Raw genomic sequence first — 21,465 nt, 5'->3', positions numbered from 1 at the left:
GCTCAGGCACCAAGGGCCCTAGAGCATCAAGAATGACCACACACCACCAACTCCAAACGCGGCTGTCACGGGAGCCCCCAGGGAACACGGTGGGGGGGGGGGGATCTTCTGCTTCTGACACCAACACGTTTGACAAAGGACAGAAGCAGGACGCCCCTGCTCTCTCACAGCCCAACACCTACAGGAAGCAGGGCCACACGTCACAGGCTGAGCTCCAGGCTCGGGGCTGAAGCCTCACCCTGCAGACAGGCCCTCATCGCGCATGTGACACACGCCTCACTCCCACACTAGACCAGGACGTCACTCCCGGTGATCAACACAGTGGCGACGCACACGTTCCTAACGGCCCACAGCACCCCCATGACGTGAAAACTGGTTCTGGGGACAAGACGATCTCAGATGTGACAGAGGCTCATGGCCCCCAAGTCTGGACCTGCATAGCAGGGAGAGGCGGCGACTGGAGCTGAGGAAGGGCCTCACGGGAAGGCTGGCTGGGCGGGTGCAGGTCCCCCCGGCAACCGTGGCGTCCGGCAGTGAGGGTGCCGGCGTGGCGACGCCGAGGTCCCACACGCAGAGCAGCCCCGACCAGGCACAGCCAGCGGGAGGCAGGTACTCACCGTCCGGGAGTCGAGGAGGAAGCAGCAGGCCTCTCCGGCCCAGTTCTGCCAGCGCCAGGCACCCGCCGTGCCAGGAGTTGTCCGTCTCCTGGAAGCTGAGAGAGCAGAGCACTGCTGAGCCCACGGAGCCTCCCTCCCAGGCCCGGTCCCAACCCTGAGCCCCAACCAGAGCCCACCCATGGGTTTTTAAAAAGGCAGTGAAAGCCCTGGCTGCTGTGGCTCAGTGGATTGAGCGTCGGAATGCGAGCCAAGTGTCGCTGGTTCGATTCCCAGTCAGGGCACATGACTAGGTTGCACATCAGGTCCCCAGTTGTGGGCACAAGTGATAGGCAACCACACAGTTAAAAAAAAAAAAAAAAGAAAAGAAAACAGCAGCGAGCTCCAGAAATACAAGACCCCAGTTTAACCAGAGAGCACTGCCCTGCCCAGCCCCCACCTTAGGCCCCACCACAGCAGGCGCACCCGCGCCTGACTGCACACCGGCCGTCTCCCCGGAGAGGCGTGCGAGCACCGAGGACGGCCCGCAGCGCACGTCTCCGGGGGGCGATGGGCTGACCCGGGGATCCCTGACAGACAGGACTGATGGACAGCTGCACCACACTCAGGAGGTGGGACAGGGCAGGGGAGGCGGCCCGCGAAGGCTCCCAGTAAAGCCCCTCGGGGACTCGGGCGGCTCTGCAGCGCACGGCCTGGCCCAGAAACGGCAGGGAGTGCAGTCAGTCCTGGGAGCAGGCCGCCTGCAGCGTGTAGCACTGATGCCCTGTTCCTGAGCCATTTCAAAAAGGCTGGCAGCTCACACGCCCCAGGAGGACACAAAAGGTGGGACGAGATCGGAGCAGCTGCCATGCCCCGTGCCTGCCACTCCGCCCAGCTAGCACCTGCCTCTCCGCGCCTGGAAAAGCCCTGGTCTGGGGCTAACTCCTCGCTCCCCACGTTCAGGGGACTCGTGCCCGTGGTGTGCAGGCGCCACCAGGGAGAGGCAGTGTCACAGACGCACGCAGGCTGCCGCCCTGGGAGCCAGAAACAGAAGGCCTCTCCCCGCTGCACAGCCCAGCCGCCACGTCAGAGCTCGTCAAAGTGGCAGCGTGAGGGCAAAGAGCACCGGAGCTTAAACTCACCAGGGCGAGAGGGACTGGGCTAGGGCTGCCAGCCACACCCCTGACCCAAGACAGGCCCTTTGAGAAAAAAGATGTTCAATGCGGTGGGAGGGGCTCTGGAGGGAGTGCAGTGAGGGGAAGGGGAGGGAGAGGTTGAGCAAGGGGAGGGGGAATTGCACGCGGGGGAGTTAGGGGGGGTCCATACAAAGTAGCTTTAACCAATGGGAGGAAAAGAAAGGAGAAGAGGAAAGAAGCAGCTGGAGGGAGACAGCCAACCCTGGAGGAGGAGCTGCAGGAAATGCTCCCAATCCTGTCTCAGAGCTCTGTCCTCTCCCAAGAGCAGGACCACGACCACAGTCAAGCCAACCACCACCCTTCAGCGGCCCTGCGGGGTCCCGGAACCAAGCACGCCCATCACCTCCCCACTGGGAAGATGCCCTCACACAAGCCACAGAGCTGCCAGGGAGAGAGAAGCCCACACTGGCTTGTCCCGTGTCCACGGCCCCGTACAGCCTGCCAAGAAGCGTGTGTTTCCTCAGGAAGTGCAATGTCGCCACAAGAAGACACACCGGCCACACGCACACCATCGTTCTGGAAAAGGTGGCCCACATCTGAACACTGTCTCCTGTGCTCCGTAATTGTTACCGAGCAGGCTTGAGGCACGTGTAGGAAGACACCTGCTCAGGAGCCTGCAGGCTCTACAGGACGCTCACCGGGCTGCCCCGGTGGCTCTGAGCACCCGGAAATGCTGATGGCAACCTTCCTCACGCAGTGCGACCCGAGCGAAACGCCACTGGCTAACAAGGGCAGGAGTGCCAACAGCACCGCTCTCCAAACACTTGCCTCTGAACCAGGAAAGACACCTGCGCACCTGAGAACCAGGAGGGACTGCTCACTGTGCCGGCCCGACTGCCGTGGCACAGGCAGGCCACCTGCCCCCAGACTCCTCGGAAAGACTGGGACAGACACGACACAGCCACCACCACGTCTGGCTGTTTAAACATAAAACTGGTAAAATTAGATAAAACTGACAATTCAGACCTCATGGATATTAGCCTCTTTTTAAGTCTCAACGGCCACAGATGGCTCGTGGCTGCCCTAGAGGCAGATCCAGAACATTCTGTCGTCACAGAACACTCCCTGGGACAGCGCAGGCCGCAGGTTCGAAGAATAGCTGAGTGTGTGTGCCCAAGACTGATTTTCTTTTTCCTTAAGTTTTTTAAATGTAATGGAATCTAAGCTGATAAAATAAACATACCAGAAATAACTAGAGTTCTCCAATTCACTTCAAAAGAAAAGAAAACACTGTAGGTCTCTGACAAGAAGCGCAATTTAACAAAACGTAGAAGGACATAGGACAGGAAAGCCATGGCTTCCCACCACGTACCTGAAGCAGTCCAGCACCGACCCCACCACGTCATCCGCCAGCTCCTGGGGAAGCCGTCCAGCCACCCTGCCAATTCTGGACGAGAAGGACACTCCGTCAGCACCGCCAGTCCACCCCGGGGCCGCACGCGAGGCCGGGAGCCATCCCGAGCGCCTTCCCTCCCCCGAGAAGGGGACGCAGAGGCCGACCCAGAGACAGTCAGCACCTACTGCACCACATGGAAGGACTCCTGCCCCACCCGCGCACCCACGAGCTCTGCACGCTGCTGGGGACTGACGCAAAGTGGGTGGACGTGCAGCACCCACGGACGGTCACGTGCCCCGCTCCTCCAGACCCTCCGCCCAGCAGAGGCCCCCCTTTCACACTGGGTGCCCTCCGTAGGCTCCCGTCAGGCCACCTGCCGTGGGACTGGCATCTGGACAAAGCCCCTGCCAGCCCCAGTCCTGGCCCAGGCGCCCCAGGAAGGGCCTTGGTGCCCAAGTCCGTCCCACTGCCACTGGACATGACTCTGGACGCAGAGGTGCCCTGTGGCCCTGGAGCCCAAGCACTCGTGTGTCTGGATGGATCGGCACAAAAGCCCAGGGTGCCTCTGGCTCAGGGGAGTCCCCAGCCCCAGCACTTTCACCCCATTTTACTTCCCTCCACAACAGAGGTGCACTGACGTCATCACCTCTACTGTGTACTCTGGGCAGGTGCTCTTAATTCTGCCCACTCTAGACAGAAAGGCCAGAAAAAGAAGGGGACTCAAGTGAATGTGATTCTCTTTAAAATTAGGACAGCTGGCCCTGACCGGGTGTGGCTCAGTTGCTTGGATCGTCATCCAGATACACCAAGATTATGGGTTCAATCCCCAGTGAGGACACATATAAGAATCAACCAATAAATGTATCAATGAGTGAAATAACAAACTGATGTTTCTCTTTCTCTCTCCTTTTAAAAAACTCAATAAAATTAAAATAAAGTTAGGGGGCAAGACAGTAACTGTACATCAGAGAAGGTCTGCGGCTCTCAGATCCCACAGGAGGCACTGAAAGTGTCACGGCTCAGCAAAGCCCCAGGCCCAGCTCCACGCCTGGCGGGACGGCGGGCACCTACCCTTTGGCCGCAGACCACCGCACGACCGTGTCCTTGTCCTTCAGCCCGACCAGTAGCTGCTCTGTAAGGAGACAGGAAGGCAGGCCCGTGAGCTCTCGTGTCGCTGAGAGCACCGTGAGGGAACCGCGGTGAGAACCGTAATTCTAGTAACAAGAACGTTTCCTTCTCTGCGCGTTTACATGTCACTTCCGCCATTGTTCCCACACTGCAGATCCCCCCCACCAGAGCAGCTGCGGGCAGAAAGCACCAGGGAGGCCGGCGTCCACGGTGACCTCAGTCAGGTGCGGAAAGCTCCCCAGAAAACACAAGAGAAGCCCTGTGACTGGACAGGGCCTTGGGGACGGACCAGGTTTTAGGGAAAGCCAGGAAGAAAGGCCCGAGAAAAGCTGGGGCAGTGTCACAGGCCTGGAGGTCAAGGCCTCGCAAGCCCAGTGGGCAGAAAGCTTGACAGAGGGCCCCAGGCCACCTGGAAGGGCCTGGTGTGGAGGGACAAGAGCCTGTGCAGGTGGAGGAGTGCCCTGTGCCAAGCAGTCTGGGCCCTGGGGGTGGGGATACAAGGTGTGGACAACCTAGGAAGAAACCTTCTGTGAAGCGGGGGAGGCGGAGAGAAGCTGTCCTTCACCACAGGGGGCCTGGACAGTGAATGCCAGAGCTCAAGCCCACGCGTGAGAGCGAGAGACCCCCCACACGCACCACCAGGAGTCTGACAGACTGGCCTGCGGGAGGGGCCTGGTCCGCGGGGGGTGGGGGGGGCACAGGCTCTGCTGCTGACCCTGCCCCTGTGTGGGCAGAAGCTGCCAGCCACCTGGGGTGCGACTGGGCAGGTGGAGAGCTCCGTGGGCCCGGGGAAGGACACTGGGGGACCGACGGTGGTGCGCCTGGTGCTGAGGGGCACAGGGAGTAAAGTGGAAACGGAGCGTCAGCAGCCACAGGTGCGGACGTTCTCATGGACGGGGCTGGCCTGCATGCAGGCCCGTGGATGGCAAAGTAGGTCACGTGATAACGGCACAGCTGGTAAGGTAGCGATGCCGCTAATGGAGCGACTTCAGCACCACGTGGAGCAAGTGGGGCCAGAGCCTTGCTTCCCGCCTGCCCAGACAGACTGCCCTGCGGGGCTGCAGGCCACGCACCGATCACACGCTCCACCTCCTCCGGGACGTTGTAGCCCTCCTCACTGTCGGGAGCCTCAGTGGGCGTCCGGGGCTCCCTCTGACTCTGGGTGCAGACCTGTAGGTTCGCAGCCAAGGAGCGGCAGCCACGCTGGTACCTGCGGGGACCACACATGACCTCAGACCCAATGTCCCGGCTCAGAGCCCAGCAAACAATCTTGACAACTGAAATCAGCAACCAGTGTCACCTGAAACCTCAACCTGTGAAAACCCCATGTGTCTGCAGGGGCACAACAGATAGAAAACAGTCCCTTCACTGTTGTCAACCAAGGTCGCCAGGAAAAGACATCGACCTCACCTCAGCTGCAGAATCCAGACCCGAACCCCAAACTGGGGTACAGCAGCGGGTGCGTCCAATCCGCCCAGGGCCACCTCTCCTCCCTCCCAGCAGGCAGGGGCTCCAGGCACCACCGCTGCTCCCACAGGTTCCTCCCCACCCACTGAAGGCCAAAGCACCGCCTCCCGCCAGCACAGGCTGCCTCAGCCGCAGGATTCTGCGTGGCTCCTGACCCTCTTGCTGCCTCAGTCAGTTTCCCCGCCTCTAAAACCATGCCCTCCATAGAAGGCTGCAACAAGGACACCAGCCTCAACACCAGCCCCCGCCCTAAGGAGGGTCCTGGGAGAAAAGCTGGGGGAGTTCTAGGAACGACAGCCCCCAGGGACGCGGGCCTCCCTTCCAGCAGCCCATCCACACCTTCACAAACCCTCTGAGAGCCCCGACCAGAGGACCCACCAAAGCCACACCCAGGCTCCTGACCCACAGAAAAGGTGGCATCAAAATGCATTGTTGTAAGCTGCTACATCTTGGGGGTTACTGTTATATGGCTGTGACATCATGACTTGTAATAAACATAGAGTGAGGGAAAAACAGGTTTACTGTTGTATGTGGAAGTTTATTCTTGTTTTAGTATTTACTAATTCCTATATTAGTTTCCATAAAAATAACTGTAAACCAACTTTTGTCCCACCCTGGGTTATTGGGTCTTTGCCCATTTCTGTTTCAAGCTTTTGTTATGTTAATGAGGTGACTGGGAAGTCCCTGAGACAGAAGGCTGGTTGCCGGGGGACCAACCAAGTGACTGCAGGGTCAGGGAGGGGAGGGGCTGGAGGCTGACTCAATCCCCAGGGAGCCAGGATTTGTGCAGTGAAGCCTCCATAAAACCCAAAGGATGGGGCTCGCCCAGGTGGAAACAGGAGGTGTGGGGAGGGCAGCGGCTGGTGAGGGCATGGAGGCCCCGCCCCTTCCCACAGCTGCCCGTCACCCCTTCCCCCAGCTGTCCCTGTGTTAAGGCCTTCCACAAGGAGCTGGGGACTAGCGAGCCCCGGGAGGCACTCCAGGTCATGGGAGCCTCCAATCAGAAGCCAGCAGTCGGGAGCGCAGTGACAACCTGAACTGCGACTGGCACCGGGAAGGGGTGGGGGGACCTGCGGCTCTCTCCAGACAGACGGTGTCAGAACTGAGTTACACGGTAGGACAGCCAGCTGGTGTCCCAGAAGTGCTTGGTGTGAGGGGAAAACCCCCATCGGAGTTGGTGTCAGACTCAGAGCAGCAGCAGGGAACAAAGAAGGGGGAGCAGTGCCAGCCCCTGGACCGCCGTCAAGGTCCCAGAGGGGCCAGCCCAGCGCCTCACGACCGGCAGGCACAGGACAGCTGTCACCGTCCAGTCCCCAGTGAGCACACACCTCAGCTGCTCCACAGGAAGAGCACTCACCTCCAGCTCAGAAACCACAGGATCGCGGGACAAGACAGACGACCAGTTGCAGGCCACCCTCAGACTTACCTTCGACCATCAGCAACCAATAAACCCAGACGAGACTGAGAATCTGCCCTGGCTGGTGCGGCTCAGTGGACTGAGCGCCGGCCTGCAAACCAGGCGGTCGCCGGTTCAATTCCCAGTCAGGGCACAGGCCTGGGTTGTGGGCTGGGTCCCCAGTAAGGGGCGTGCGAGAGGCAACCACACACTGATATTTCTCTCCTTCTCTTTCTCCCTCTCTCTCCTTATCACTAAAAATAAATAAATGAAATCTTTAAAAAAAAAACCCGACCGAGAAACTGGCTGCTAGTGAGCACAAGATCGCCACCAAGGCAGGGCTGCAACCCCTCAAAGCAGGGAGCCCCCAGGTCTCCCTGCCTTCACCTCTGCTTTGTCCCGAAAGGCACTTGAGATAGAGCCAAGCAGGGAGCAGCCGTTTTGCCGAGGGAAGACGACACTCGTGACTACTGAGATGCCTGGGACCTGGGAACAGGCGAGAACAGGGAGCCGCTGAGAGGGATCCCCAGTACTCACTGGAGTCCTGGGCGACCTTACAATGTGCGAATGCAGGGCCAGCCCGCCGCCGTCACAGCAGCCGGGAGCCGAGCAGTTTCTAGGCCCCGTGAGGATGGGGAGCCGCTGAGCTGTGGGCCTGGAGAGGGGCGAGGCCGCGCCGGGGAGTGAGCCGCACCGTGCGGGCAGAAGGGCTGGGCTCCAGGCGGAGGACCTGAGAGCAACCCGCCCCGACAGGGCACAGGGAGCCACTGCCCAGCCACCTTCGGGGGAAGGTGACCAGTGGAGGGCACAGTGCCAACAGAGGTGACAAAAATGCAACAGAGGCAAATGAGAGCTCCGGAAGGAGGAGGAGGGGGAAGGGAGCCACAGCGGGATGAGACTGAAACCCAACCACATTAATGGTTACGTTCCAGTGCACGAAACTGCAGATAAAACAAGATGAAATGGTGCCAAGGGATTCTTCTTCCCACGGAAGTGTCTGTGGGGGTTCGTTTTACGCATCAACTTGACTGAGCCTCAGAGTCCCATACAGGTGGCTGACGCTGCTCATTCCGGGCTAGTGGGGGTGGCTGGGAGGAGATGAACATTTGAACCGGGGGGCTAAGCAAAGCAGCTTGCCCTCCACGGCGTGGGTGCCCCCCCATCCCATCACTGAAGGCCTGGAGAGCTCAGACAACAGGCCGACCCACCCCACGTGCCTCCAGGCTGGGCCTGGCAGCCTTCAGACAGGCCCCACCACCAACGCTCCGGCCTCCAGCCCCGAGGGACTCGCCAGCCTCCACAATCCCAGGAGCCCACTCCTCACAAGGCTCCTGACACAGGCGGCTTCGGTCTCACTTCTCGGGGGAGCCCCAGGTCACTACTGAACACTAACTTCCTAGGGCGCGTCAGGAACTAACCACTAACACTTAGCCTCACAAACAACTTCTTCCAGAAGATGCCACGTGCAGAAACCCAAAGGGTATTTCAGCACCCCTTCACCAATGCACTGCACACACCTCTGGAACTTACTATATATAATGAGAGCCAAAGACTGAGCTGACCTGTCACATACTTCCTTCCAAACCACACAGATAATACTTGAAACAAAACTGAAGACTGTTAAAAATGCACCACCACCCCCCGCCCCACTGGCTGGTGTGGCTCAGTGGATTGAGCATTGGCCTGTGAACCAAGTGTCTGTCGCTGGTTCAATTCCCAGTCAGGGCACATGACTAGGTTGCACATCAGGTCTCCAGTTGGGGGTGCAAGTGAGAGGCAACCACACAGTGATGTTTCTCTCTCTCTTTCTCCTTTCCCCTCCCTCTAAAAATAAACAAAGAAATAATTTTTTTTTAAATGCATTACCCCCAGCAAAGAAGAAAAGCCTGTTTCCAGGGGAGAACTAACTCAAAAGCAACCTAGTGACCCCAACAGGCCACCCCAGACCGCTGAGATGTTGTTCCCACCAGCAGGCGGGTTTCCGGGGATCCTGGGATGCAGCCATCTCCCTGGGCACAACGGAGCCCCTGACAAGCCCAGCTGCATTGCCCACCGCGTGCTCCAGAAAACACAAAACAAGCTTCTCCCAGTCACTGCAGCTTTGGTTCTGCCCCGCTAACCAAAGACGCACGGCCAGAAAACCCAAAAGGAACACTGTTCCTTTCAAAACCAGAAACGCTCGAGAAAAACTGGAAGAAGGTCCTCCATCAGTCTGCCCACTTCCGCACGGCCCCAGAACACACGAAGCGGGGCAGCCCCCCCTGTCAGCCCCGCCAACAGACGCCCAGGCCACACGCGCGGTCACGCCGTAGCTACCAACCTCCACTTGGCCAGCCTGGGCTTCAGGAAGGTCAGGCCCAGCCGCTGCACCAGCTTCACCCCGAGCTTCCGGAGCAGGGTGTGGCTGCTGTCGGGGAGCGCACAGCAGTCCAGGCGCCCCAGCACGGTGGCAGCTGCGAACGACAGACCGGGTGCCTCAGGTTAGGGGAGGGCTTTGCGCCCCTGAAAGCGCCACGCGTGTTCAGTGTCTGCAACCTTACAACCACAGACGATCCCACTGGCCCGAAAGCAGCGACGCCTGAAATCACACTGAACCCCGAGCCCTGTCTCGTGAGGGGCCCCTCCATCCGCATCGCTCACCAGGGCAGTGCGAGGGCAACTGCTCAGCGCCCTCCCGGAGGAGCAGCGGTCGGAGGCTGGGAGGCGCAGCAGCCCCGCCGGGAGGGCCCTGCGGCTCCCAAAAGACAGCAGCCTGCGCCAGACACACGCGGCTCAGAAGGGCCACAGCAGCAGGTGTCAGGCCGCCGCCAGGAGGGGCTCCGCGAGCCAGGAAATGCCGCTGGCCGTTCGAGGGGATAAGGTGGGCACCAGGGGGAGCCGAGGCCAGGACAACACATGGGAAAGCATTTCACGTGAAGGACAAGGAGGGCAGGGTTTCAAGACAAGTGGCTACAGCATCTGAGCGATGTCCTGAAGGGCCCAGTGTGCAGTGACCGACCGTGACCCATGCCCTGTGTGCACAAGTCCACCAAGGACAACATGGGAAGGTGCTGGGCGACTACTGCTCATCTTCTCAGGTGTGGGGATGTCAAAGCTACGTCTTTAAAGAGAGTCCCGTCCTGGCTGGTACGGCTCTGTGGACTGAGCACCGGCCTGTACATCAAAGGGTCCCCCCCGTTCGATTCCCAGTGGGGCACAGGCCTGGGTTGCGGGCCAGGTCCTCAGTTGGGGGTGCACAAGAGGCAACCACACATTGATGTTTCTCTCCCTTTCTTTCTCTCCCTTCCCCTCTCTCTAAAAAATAAATACAAATAAAATTAAGAGTCCCTATCTGTTAAAGACACACAGATGCAGAGAAACACAGGTGTCAGGTGGGTGAGAGGCAGGAGGAGCCCAAGTGCCAGGAACTAAATCTGAAGCCTGGGATAGAAACGTGGGGTTCACTGTACCATCCTTCTCGCTGCCTTTAAAGGGGCTCCAGGTTTTCCCTAATGAAGCCTTTCTTTTAGCTGCAGATCAAGCCCTGACTGGCGTGGCGCAGTGGGCTGGGAGTGGCTGCGCAAAGCGAAAGGGCGCTGGTTCGCTATGCGGTCAGGGCACCTGCCTGGGTGGCGGGTTCCAGCCACTGTCGGGGTGCATGCAGGAGGCAGCAGATCAATGTTCGATGTCTCCCTCCCTGTCTTTTGCCTTCCCTTCTCCTCTCTCTAAAAATAAATGAAATCTTTTAAAACATAACTTAAGAAAATAGAAAAGACTCTACTATTCAAATATGATTCATCCGTCAGATGACAGACACGTCTCTGGGTCCAGGGGTAAACCTCCCTGTAGCAAACATCCCTGTGCTGATTTCTATAAAGGGAGGTTGAACCTAAAGAGAGCCGGCTGAACGGGTAGACGATGCGGCTGCAGCCGCTGAAAACACAGCCGTGACTGGGACCCAGGAAGTGAGCGGGGACTCCAGGCTGCGTCCACATCACCAAGTCCCCAGAACCCAGGCCTCCCGCACAAAGCCCAAAAAGTCAGAGCATTAAATCATGTGCGCAAACAAAACAAAACAGATCTGTGACGGGGTCCGAGCACAGTGCGCCCCAGACCCCTGCAACCGTGAGCAACAGTGAGGAGACGCACTTGAGGGAACACAGACAAACCTGTCTGGCAGGTGGGACTTACCATAGGGTAAACAGTCTTCACGCTTTCCATGCTTAAATATTTGTGCCTAAAAAAAAAAAAAAAAAAAAAAAGTTCTATTAAAATGTTGCATTCATTTACAAATTTAAAGCAAATTATCAAAACAATTCTTTGCACCTTCCAGAATTTTTCTTCTGAACACTCAACGCTGAACAATAAGAGAACAGTTTCTGGACACAATACAGGAAGGGATTAGAGACTGGAGAAGAAATCCTCCAAAAGGGCCTCCTAAATAGTGGCGCGGTCACTGGAGTGGGGGCGGGGCTTCGTTGCAGACATGTGCCCATACTGAAGGTGAGGGCACCCGCCTACCAGAGGGCTCCTTTGATTACCTGCGCATAAAGAAAGCTGCCCAAGGAGAACAGCTGCGGGTCGGGGTGCCTCACACAAGGTGGGACCCAAAGACTCGCTCCTGAAGTCTCACCCCTGCTCAGCCGACAGAGGGCAAGGCCTCCCCCTGCCCTGCTGACACGTCCCACTTGGCAGCGCTGGTCACACAGGCTCACGGACAGACACCCGCGGGGTCCCAGCGTGGTGTCTCTGGCTCACCCCCCCTGTGACCAGGACCACCTCCAAACTCAGACCTCGCAGCCCCCTGAACCTTCAACCTGAAATGTCACCCTCTGCTTTTCCGCTTTTCCGCGCTTGAGTCTGGAGGACAAATGGGACAACTCACGCAAGCAGCCAAGCCCCCGAGCACAGACGCCTGGAGCGCCGCACTTTGGAGCAGCAGCCAATCAAGCGCTTTCCCTTCAAAGAGAGCATTGCACTGGCAAGGGGGGACGGCTGCTGTTCCAGACCACCTGACGGTGCACGGCCCATCTGCGCCGGACTCCCCGTCCTGACGGTCAAGGAGTTGACCTCCCCAATTCCCAGTCAGCGGTGTCTCACACCGAGACTCCCCGCCCGACCGGCTCTGGGCCCGTGTGGCCGAGGACCGTGCAGGCCGCAGGGCTCAGAGCCAGGTTTGGGAGAGCCAGAAAGCACCAAATTACTGCCCGCCACTCCACAGGATGGGTGGTCCACAGAACAGATCACGGAGTCCACGGGACAGGCAACAAGCGCCCCATCATGCCAGGGGAGGGGGTCAAAACAGACTCAGTGCAGGACAGCCCTCACGGGGGGACAGGAGCTGTGGACGGGCAGGCGGTGAGATGGTGGGACACCGGGGAGACACCAGCGTGAGGTCGGGTCCAGGGCAGCAAGCGGGGGGTGCCCGGCAGACAGGCCCTACGGGCCCGTGCAGAAATGGCGTTGGCTCAGAGTGACTGTGCCTCTGGCTCAGTCCAGGCCAGCCCAGCGGATGCTGCAGCCCCAGCTTCATGACAAGTGGGGGCTCCCTTTACTCCCACACGTGCATCGGGAGTAAAGGAAAGCCACCACTGGGCCCCGGCCTGCAGACCCACAGAACCCACAAACCCGGGCCACAGGCTTTGGGGTGGGTGGTCATGTAACAAACTCCCTCCTCAGAAACCACGCAGGGAAGGAAACATCACGCTGCAGGCAAGGGGGCGACCACCTAACCCTGGACACAGTGACACGCGTGGGCCCTGACTGAACAGATGTGACACTGGCGGCAGAGTGGAGGGCCCACGGAAGGAGCTGAAGTAACAAGGAGGCCGTTCCAGCTAAGCTGACACGGGCCTGGAGGGGGCCGAAGGTGTGCAGGGAGGGCGGACGGGAGCCCGACACTTGGCCCTGAAGGCGCCCTCTGGGCTCGCTCACTTAATGAGAACCACAGCTCCCTGAAATGCCCAACACTCCCATGTGAGTGCGTGTTTGCCAATTCCTGACCTGGAAACGCCTGCGGGGTGGATGGGGTGAAAAGAAGGAACAGAAATCGATTAGAGTGAGGGCTTTGGTTTTGTCTGCGGGTGCCTCTCACCCAAAAATGGAGCTGTCGTCTGCCCTTCACCCGAGATGCAAGGAGGGCGCGGAGTCTGAGCACCAGGAGCAGGCACAGGACACAGGCGCCGGCCTCCAGATGGGCTGGAGCATCACCAGCCACGCAACAGCGCGGGCACGAGCCGCGAGCCAGAGGAGCCGGCTGCAGGAGGCACGCCTGACCCAGAGGCCGCAAGAGGAAGCAGCGCCACGCGGCTGAGCGGCGCCTGCACGCGTTGTGCATAGAAGCCAGCACAGCGCAAGGAGCAAACGGCACGAGTGCCTCACTCGGTGATCACCGTGACCACCACCCTTCCGATCGCTACCCTCCAAAGCTCACTTTTCCCAACATGCAAACCCGCCTCCCCTCCCCACGCATCCTCGCCCGGCTGTGAATCACACGGTCAGTGGCTCCTGAGCAGGTCCACCTGGTGCCGAGCAGGAAAGGCTACCGCGAGGCTCCCTAAGGCACCATCAGTCAGGGCCAAGAACAGCAGTTCCACCCCAGGCCTGGGGAGAAAGGGTCCCCACAGCACAGCCCACGGCGCCACGGCTACCCCTGCGAGGTGGAGCATGCTGGGCCCCACTGGGCACCTTGCTGCCCGGTCCTTGGTCCCTCAGGAAGCCACCCGGACCAGCAGACAGTGCAGAGCTCAGGCGGAGCAGGCTGCCCCTTTCTGTGCTCCCAAGCCTCGTCCCAAGGCAGCGGTGCCATGCCCTCTCATGACACACAAGGGGGGGGACAGACAGGACCTCAGCACCAAGGCAACCAGTTCCAGGCTGAACACCTGCTCGAGGGGGGCCCACGGCCCTCACCTGCGGGAGGAACCCACGCAGGGCCACACTTGCTGCAGAGGGCAGAGGCTGACCTGGGCCTGACGGTCTCAGGCCCTTCGCACAGGAGCTACCAGCGCCCCTGCCAGCTGGCTAGAAAAATAAAAGTGACAGGCCCCTCAGGGCCCGGCCGCCACCCGAGGACTGCCGCTGGCTGGGTGCACAACCACGCGACCCAACCTGTATGGCAGACGGTGCCCAGGCTGGGCTCCGGGACCAGGCCCCAGGCAGGTGCCACAGGGATGCCCCAGAGGGCGTGCGCCAGCCAAGCCCAGGCACCTCCAGCCCCAGGAGAAGGACAGCTTCTCTCTTCTCTCCACAGCAAGCCTGGCTTGGCTTCTCAGCACCATGTACATCAAGAAAAAAAAAGGAACTTCCAAATTTGGAAAACTTAATGGGAAACAAGTTTTCAACAGCTGGATTAAACAGCTGGTCTGAATCAGCACAAACCCAGAATGAAAAAAATACGGTTTTTGATAAAATAAATGTATCAAATAAATTATTTTTTAAATATGTTTTATTGATTATGCTATTACAGTTGTCCCAATTTTCCCCTTTGTCCCCCTCCACCCGGGACCCGCCTTCCCTCCAGCGATCCCATCCCCCTTAGTTCATGTCCACAGGTCATGCATGTAAGTTCTTTGGTTTCACCTTTTTCTATATTATTCTTAACATCCCCCTGTCTATTTTGTACCAACCAATTATGCTTCTTAATCCCTGCACCATTTCCCCATTTCTCCCCCGCCCGCAAGCTGATAATCCTCCAAATGATCCCCATACCTATGATTCTGTTCCTATCCTGCTTGTTTGGTTTGTTTTTGTTTTTACTTTTTAGATTCAGTTGTTGATAGTTGTGAGTTTGTTGTCATTTCAGTGTTCATAGTTTTGATCTTTTTCTTAAGTAAGTCCCTTTAACATTTCACGTAATAATGGCTTGGTGATGATGAACTCCTTTAGCTTCACCTTGTCTGGGAAGCACTTCATCTGTCCTTCCATTCCAAATGAGAGCTTGACTGGATAGAGAATCCTGGTTGTAGGTCCTTGATTTTCATCAGTTTGAATACTTCTTGTCAGTCCCTTCTTGCCTGCAAAGTGTCTTTTGAGAAATCAGCTAAAAGCCTTATAGGCACCCCTTTGTTGGTAACTCTCTGCTTTTCTCTTGTCGCTTTTAAGATTCTTTCTCTTTAACCTCTGGCATTTTGATGATGTGTCGTGATGTGGTCCTCTTTGGATTTAGCTTGTTTGGGACTCTCTGTGCTTCCTGCATTTGTCTATTCCTTCGCCAAGTTAGGGAAGTTTTCTTTCACTATTTTTTCAAATAAGATTTCAATTTCTTGCTCTTCCTCTTCTCCTTCTGGCACCCCAATGATTCAGATGTTGGTACATTTAAAGTTATCCCAGAGGTTCCTAAGCCTCTCCCTGATTTTTTGGAATTCTTGTTTCTTCTTGCTATTCTGGTTGACTGCTTATTTCTTCCTTATGTTCCAAATCATTGATTTGAATCCCAACTTCCTTAACTTCAGTGATGGTTCCCTGTAGATTTTTCTTTATCTCACTTAGAGTAACCTTCACTTCTTTACGTTGCTGCCATACTCAGTGAGTTCTCTGAGCATCCTGATCACCAGTGCTTTGAACTCTGTATCTGATAGGTTGGCTGTCTCCACTTCTTTTAGATCTTTTTCTGGGCTCTTGTTCTGTTCTTTCATTTGGGCCATTATTTCTTTGCTTCCTTAATTTGGGCAGCCTCCCTGGGTCTGGCCTATGTAGCACAGGCACCTATAAACTGTGTGGGGAGGAGCCTTAGGTGACCGCCAGGCCACCTGCCTCATCGCATCGTGGTTCTCTGCAGGGAGAGAGCTTCTGGAAGCTTGCCCAGCACTCACCCTGTTTCCAATCACTTTACCCACTTCCCGTATGCAGCTGGTGCCCTTCCCGCTGTGGCCCTGGTGGTAAGTCCCAGAGGGGGTGGGCCTGCGTCCATTCTAAGTCTCCTGGATATCCCGCAATTTATTCTACCACCCCAACCCCCACTGGTTTTCATAGCCAGAAGTCATGGGAATTTATCTTCCTGGTACTAGACCCCTGGGCTGGGTGGTCTGGCCTGGGGCTAGGATCGCTCACTCCCAAGGTGTCCTTCCCGATTTTTATCCACCACACATGAACGTAGGACAGCCTGTTCCACCGCCGCCGCCTCTCTGTCCCACATCGCACGTCCATCCCTCCTACCCAACTGGATGAATATGGCTTCTTTAAATCCTTGATTGTTGGACTTCCATACAGTTTGATTTTCTGACAGTTCTCGGTGTTCTCTGTTTTGAAATCTAGTTGTAATTTTTTCTATAGTTGTGCGAGAAAGTGAAGCATATCTACCTATGCCTCCATCTTGACCAAAAGTCAATTTGGGCCAGATAAATTATAAAGAACTTTAAGTATACAAATTTGTAAGTAAAATTAACTTCATAAAGAAATGTTCAAGTAAACAGGATAACCACTTCTAACTTTTACCTAACTTTCGGGGGAAAGATAACCGTGGACCGAAGCCCGGGCACCACACACACCTTCACAGGACAAGTGGGCGTGCCCATCCCGACTGAAGCTGCTGTCCTGTGTGAGATGAGCCCGGAAGATACTGGTGACTGCGACTTCCCGCCTTCATTTCTAGGCAAAACTTCTACATAATTTATCAACCTGCTCATAACAATGTGTTCTACTGCCTTATTCACCTGGCTCATTCAAACTTTTTTTTATTGATTGATTTTAGAGAGAAAGGAAGAAGGAGGGCCTGAGAAAAACATCAATCTGTCATTCCACTCATTCATGCCTTCATGGCTTGATTCTCCTATGGGTTCTGACTGAGGACTGAACCACAGCCTTGGTGTATCGGGACGACGCTCCAACCCACTGAGCACCTGGCCAGGACTCAAATGTCCTAAACAGCCCACAGAGTAACCGCAAACCCAACAGCAAGCGGCACCGAGACATTCTTGTTTAAAATGACCACTCTCCAGCGTCCTGGGCTCACAAGGGCAGGGCTAGGGGGCTAACAGGACCACCCTCCCTTGACCTGACTGCTCAGGGCACAGCTCCTCTGCGGGCTATCTTCTTGGGCTCCAGGCCCCTCCGGGCCACAGTTCCCCAGCAGAGCACCACTGGAGAAGACCGGCATGGCTGCAGCCAAGGGACCAAGAGGCTGGGTCCAGGGAGCACTGCTCTATACCAAGTGCCCTGGGACAGGTGGAGACGGGCCACCCAGGGGCAGGCAGATGAACGACAAACGGACAAAGGAGGGCCAGAGCATCCTCCGCATGGCCCAGCCTGCTCAGCACAGCCAGCCCCAAGCATCCTCCTTCATTACAGGGTCAGGAGAGGAGAACGCAGCAACAGAGAACACACAACCACGGACACACGTGTGAAGCAGGGAGATGCCCAGGACTAAGGGAGAAACCAGGACCTGAAGGTCTCGGGTGAATCAGGAGCAACGTCAGCCGCCCCCAGACAGACAGAGCCTGAGGGGATCCAGTGTGAGAGGGAAGGATGAGTGGGCAGGAACCGAGTCCCTGACAACACAACTGCAGGGCAGTGGTAGCTGCAGGCGACCCCAGGGCTTGCAGAGGGGCCACAGGCCAGGAGCAGGAGGACAGCAGCCATGGGCCTGCAGCTCCGCCCGGCTCCACACCAGCGGGTGCACAGTGCTCTGTGTGCTCTCCCACCGGAGAGGCGAGGAGAGCCTGCGACCCACAAGGCCCCTCGTCCTCCAAGCGTGGGCCCGGCCAGGCCACCTGCGAGCACACACCTGTCCAACAGGACACGGCACCTCGTCACCCAGCAGGTGCACAAACCTGACCTGCCAGTGAATTAAAGGCGTGCCCCACACACACAGGTTTCAACAAGACTCATGCCACCCCCGTAAAATGCTGAGCTACATGAAATGAAAACAGTGTCAGAGTTGCTGCTCAGCATCTTCACTTAATCCCCCAGGGAAACTGAGGGTACTCGTTTCACCCCAATTCTGCGAGAGCTCAGGATGGCCACACGAATGCCACTCTGACGACGAACACGTTCGGATGGCCCTCACCACCCACTCCTTCACCCGGGACCCCACCCCAGGCAAGTCTTGTGACCAAGAAGCCCAATTTGGACAATCTGTCCTCTGGCCAAACTGAACCTTAAAGAAAACCATTGGGTTCTATTCCCTAAGGAATCCTAACAGAAAAAAGAGCAGCCCTGGCCAGGTGGCTCAGTAGGTTAGAGGACTGTCCCGACATACCAGGGTTGTGGGTTCCATCCCCGGTCAGGGCACATACAAGACTCATCCAGTGAAACCAATGAAGGTATAAACAATTGAAACAACAAATTAGTGTTTCTTTCTCTCTCTCTCTCTCCCCCTTCCTCTCTGTCTAAAATCAATTAAAAATTTTTTAAATGAAGAAAAGAAATCAAAGCCGACATGAAAACTGTTTTGGATAATCAAGTGGCTTCTTTTCATCTTCAAAGAGCACAGCACACACTAATTAGCGTCACACCACCCTCTGAGGAAAGAGGCTTGTTATTTCCCTTCTGCAGACGGGTGTGGAGCAAGGCCCTCACCTCTGCTTGGGGTCACAGGTGTTGCTACAGCACCCCGAGGCTCGGGATGGCCCACTTACTTCAGCCTCCTCGGGGCAGCAGAGGGCCCAGGGCAGAGCCACCTCCAGGCGCTGGGGCAGCCGCCGCCCGGGGCATAGGGTGCTGTCGCCGCCCCTCAGTGTGCTCGGGGGCCGTGGGCGCACGCAGCCTGCTGTTGCTTGGCTTTATATGTGCACGTTTGCAACTGTTACCCCTTTAACAAGATGGCGCCTCTTGCCAGCAACAAGCTCTCTGTTCAGGGCCACAACCCTAACAGCTGGTGACCAGAGGCACCGCTCATGACCACGGAGGGCAAGGCGACAGCACTTTTACCGGGAGACCCCCAGCTTCAGCTGTGCGCCTTCCCGCCCACCTCCCCGTCCCCACAGAAAGCAGCCGCCCTCCCAGCAAGACAGCTCCGCCGTCACGAAGCGACAGGGCCACAGAGAGCCCGGGGACAGCCATTCCCGGCAGCCCTGTCTGCCTTCCTGCCTGAATTTCCTCGACTGGCATTAATTGTCATGCTTCGTGCGGGACTAACCCAAAGGGCGCTTTAACAGCTAGAGCAAAGGGGCCTTCCAGTGCAGTGAGGTTGCCAAACACTTGTTTCCCTCCCACAGGAGTGAAAAATCATCGCTGCGAGAGGCATATGCTTCGAGGGAAATAAAAACCAGCCCCTAGTTTCGACGGTACTCGTTACGAGTTCACCTGTTTCGCCTAACCCACACTAATGAACAGGTGGATGAAAACGAAGCCAAGTGCATCAAAGGAAACAGCTGAAAGGCTCAGGCACAAGCACAATACTCCTGCAAGTTTCATCACGCCCGCGGACGCGGCCTCCGCTGTTCAGGTCTGACGAGCTCATGGCGAAACCGCTCCGTCGCCTGGGAGAGCTCAGCGCCCGGCTTGGCTTCCTCCTGCGCAGGCGGCAGCAACAGCCATTAGACCGAATTGCACCTTCAGGTAAAGAAAGGGAAACGGACACACAATTCCAGAACGACCCTAGGCTTCCCAGAGGGGACTCGCCTGGCCCCGCAGGATGCCGATTCCCAACAGTTTCGGGCGTTCACTTTTGAGGGACCCTGGCTGCAGGTCAGGCCACGGCTCAGGCTGCTGAGGTGCAGCCCACACACGCCCAGTGCCCTGCAGGAGAGGGGCGCACCTTCCTCATCCTTTGCCCACACAGGGCGGGGGCGCAGGGCTGGGCTTCTCTAAGCCTTGAGGGAATCTCTTTATTCCCCAGGAGGAAGAGGAAAAAGAACTTCCCTGCTCCTAACTGTGGAGCTTGGAGACAACCACGGAAAGAGCAGTCCCCACCACTGGCTGGTCAGTGTCGCTGGGAGGCATGCCGGCCCCTCCCCACAGGCAGCAGCTGTTAAACACGTGTGCCTGCCACCTGGGAAGGAAAGAAACAAAACGTGGAACACTCCTGAGACAGCGGCAAGGCGACCCAAAATGTGGGGAAAGAGACACCTGTCGGCAAAGCAGCTGCAAAACTGGCCCAAGCGGCCCCAGAACCTTCTTGAGCCAAAGACTGTGCTTCAAGGAGAATAAACATCAACTGCTAGCCCTGGCCGAGCAGCTCAGTGGGTCGAGCGTCGTCCGCGTGCACCAAGATTGTAGGCTTGATCCCCATTCAGGGCGCGTACAAGAACCAACCCACGGTGCATAAATGAATGAAACAGCAAATCGATGTTTCTCTCTCTGAAGTCAATAAACACAACAAGCAGCCTCCACAGTACTTGCTGCATGTTCACCTGGTTCACCGAACGCACACTGACAATCGGTGGACGAAAGTAAAGCCAGAGCCTGGGGACAATGAAGCCGTCAGGGCGTCTCACGGCGGCTGGAGCACAGGCCCTGCTGCCCGGCACAGAGAACCTGCTCCCGGCCGCAGCCACACAACCGGCTCCAGTTCGCGCGAAGGCGCTGCCACCGCAGAGGCAGCACCACACTCGGGTGGGACCACAGTGGGTGGACCGACAGGCTCTGACTACATTGTCAGACCTTCCACAGTTTCCTCGTGACCTGAGACTTCTCCATGTGACTCCTGACAAAGAAATTAAGAGTCCACTTACACCAAAACCTTCAAATACATAAACCATCTCAACTGCACCCACCCGCCTTCATCAGAATCACCTAAAAATAAATGCGCGGCCCCAGGACCCACACCACGTCGGCCCGGGACACACACTGTGACCTGCACCCCCACACAGGGCAGCCTCCCAGAAGCCTCACTCTGACTAAGCTCCATCCCATCCCAGGGAGCCACCACCCACATACAGCTGGAGTGACAGCCCCCTGAGGGCATAGGCTCTGCATCTGCTCGTGAGGTCACCCCACCGTCATCACTACAACAGAGGCGCAGACAGAGTGTTTGAAGACCTCATGACAGAAGTATTTAAATTGTTAAACGTGTTTTAAACGCTCCTGCTACACACCCAAGGGAAGTGGATGTTGGGGCTCAAACAGAGCCCAGGCCAGCACTCCCTGCAGCAGCTGTGACCCTGTGAAGGGACAGCTCCTTGGGCACAATCGGGGTAGAAGACTGACACTGGCTGCAGCCTGGGGGACCCTGGGAAACGTCACACCGAACGAGAGGAGCCAGCAGAGGACACACTGCAGGACCCCGTGTGGGAGACGCCAGAGTCAGCAAATCTGCAGCTGAGAGGGGACGGGGGACTGCTGATGGGTGTGGGGCGTCCCTTAGGGGTGATGAGAATACTCCAGAAATAGACAGGGGGAATGGCTGCACAGCCTTGGCCACATTATACATGCAGAGTTACACAATGTTTTAACATTAAGATATAATATTTATTTATAGGATGGAAGAAAACA

General features: G+C 57.1%; 1 protein-coding gene across 1 annotated transcript in view; it reads right to left on the bottom strand.

Annotated features, from left to right (window-relative positions):
- Positions 1 to 287: 287 nt before the first annotated feature.
- Positions 288 to 21,465, bottom strand: part of LOC149999127 (tubulin-specific chaperone D-like) — a 34,203-nt gene continuing 13,025 nt past the window's right edge. Inside the window, exons 8-14 of the mRNA XM_090257604.1 lie at positions 11,287 to 11,332; positions 9,437 to 9,569; positions 5,327 to 5,463; positions 4,197 to 4,257; positions 3,102 to 3,176; positions 434 to 712; positions 288 to 378 (exon numbers count right to left, since the gene is read on the bottom strand). Of these exons, the coding sequence (XP_090113730.1) occupies positions 288 to 378; positions 434 to 712; positions 3,102 to 3,176; positions 4,197 to 4,257; positions 5,327 to 5,463; positions 9,437 to 9,569; positions 11,287 to 11,332 (822 nt within the window). The remainder of the gene's footprint in view (positions 379 to 433; positions 713 to 3,101; positions 3,177 to 4,196; positions 4,258 to 5,326; positions 5,464 to 9,436; positions 9,570 to 11,286; positions 11,333 to 21,465) is intronic.

This window comes from Furipterus horrens, unplaced genomic scaffold (genome assembly GCF_987537825.1).
Source record: "Furipterus horrens unplaced genomic scaffold, mFurHor1.1.pri manual_scaffold_11, whole genome shotgun sequence".
Classification (NCBI taxonomy): Eukaryota; Metazoa; Chordata; class Mammalia; order Chiroptera; family Furipteridae; genus Furipterus; species Furipterus horrens.
Note: the sequence above shows the minus strand (reverse complement) of the source record. Positions and strands in the feature narration are given on the sequence as shown.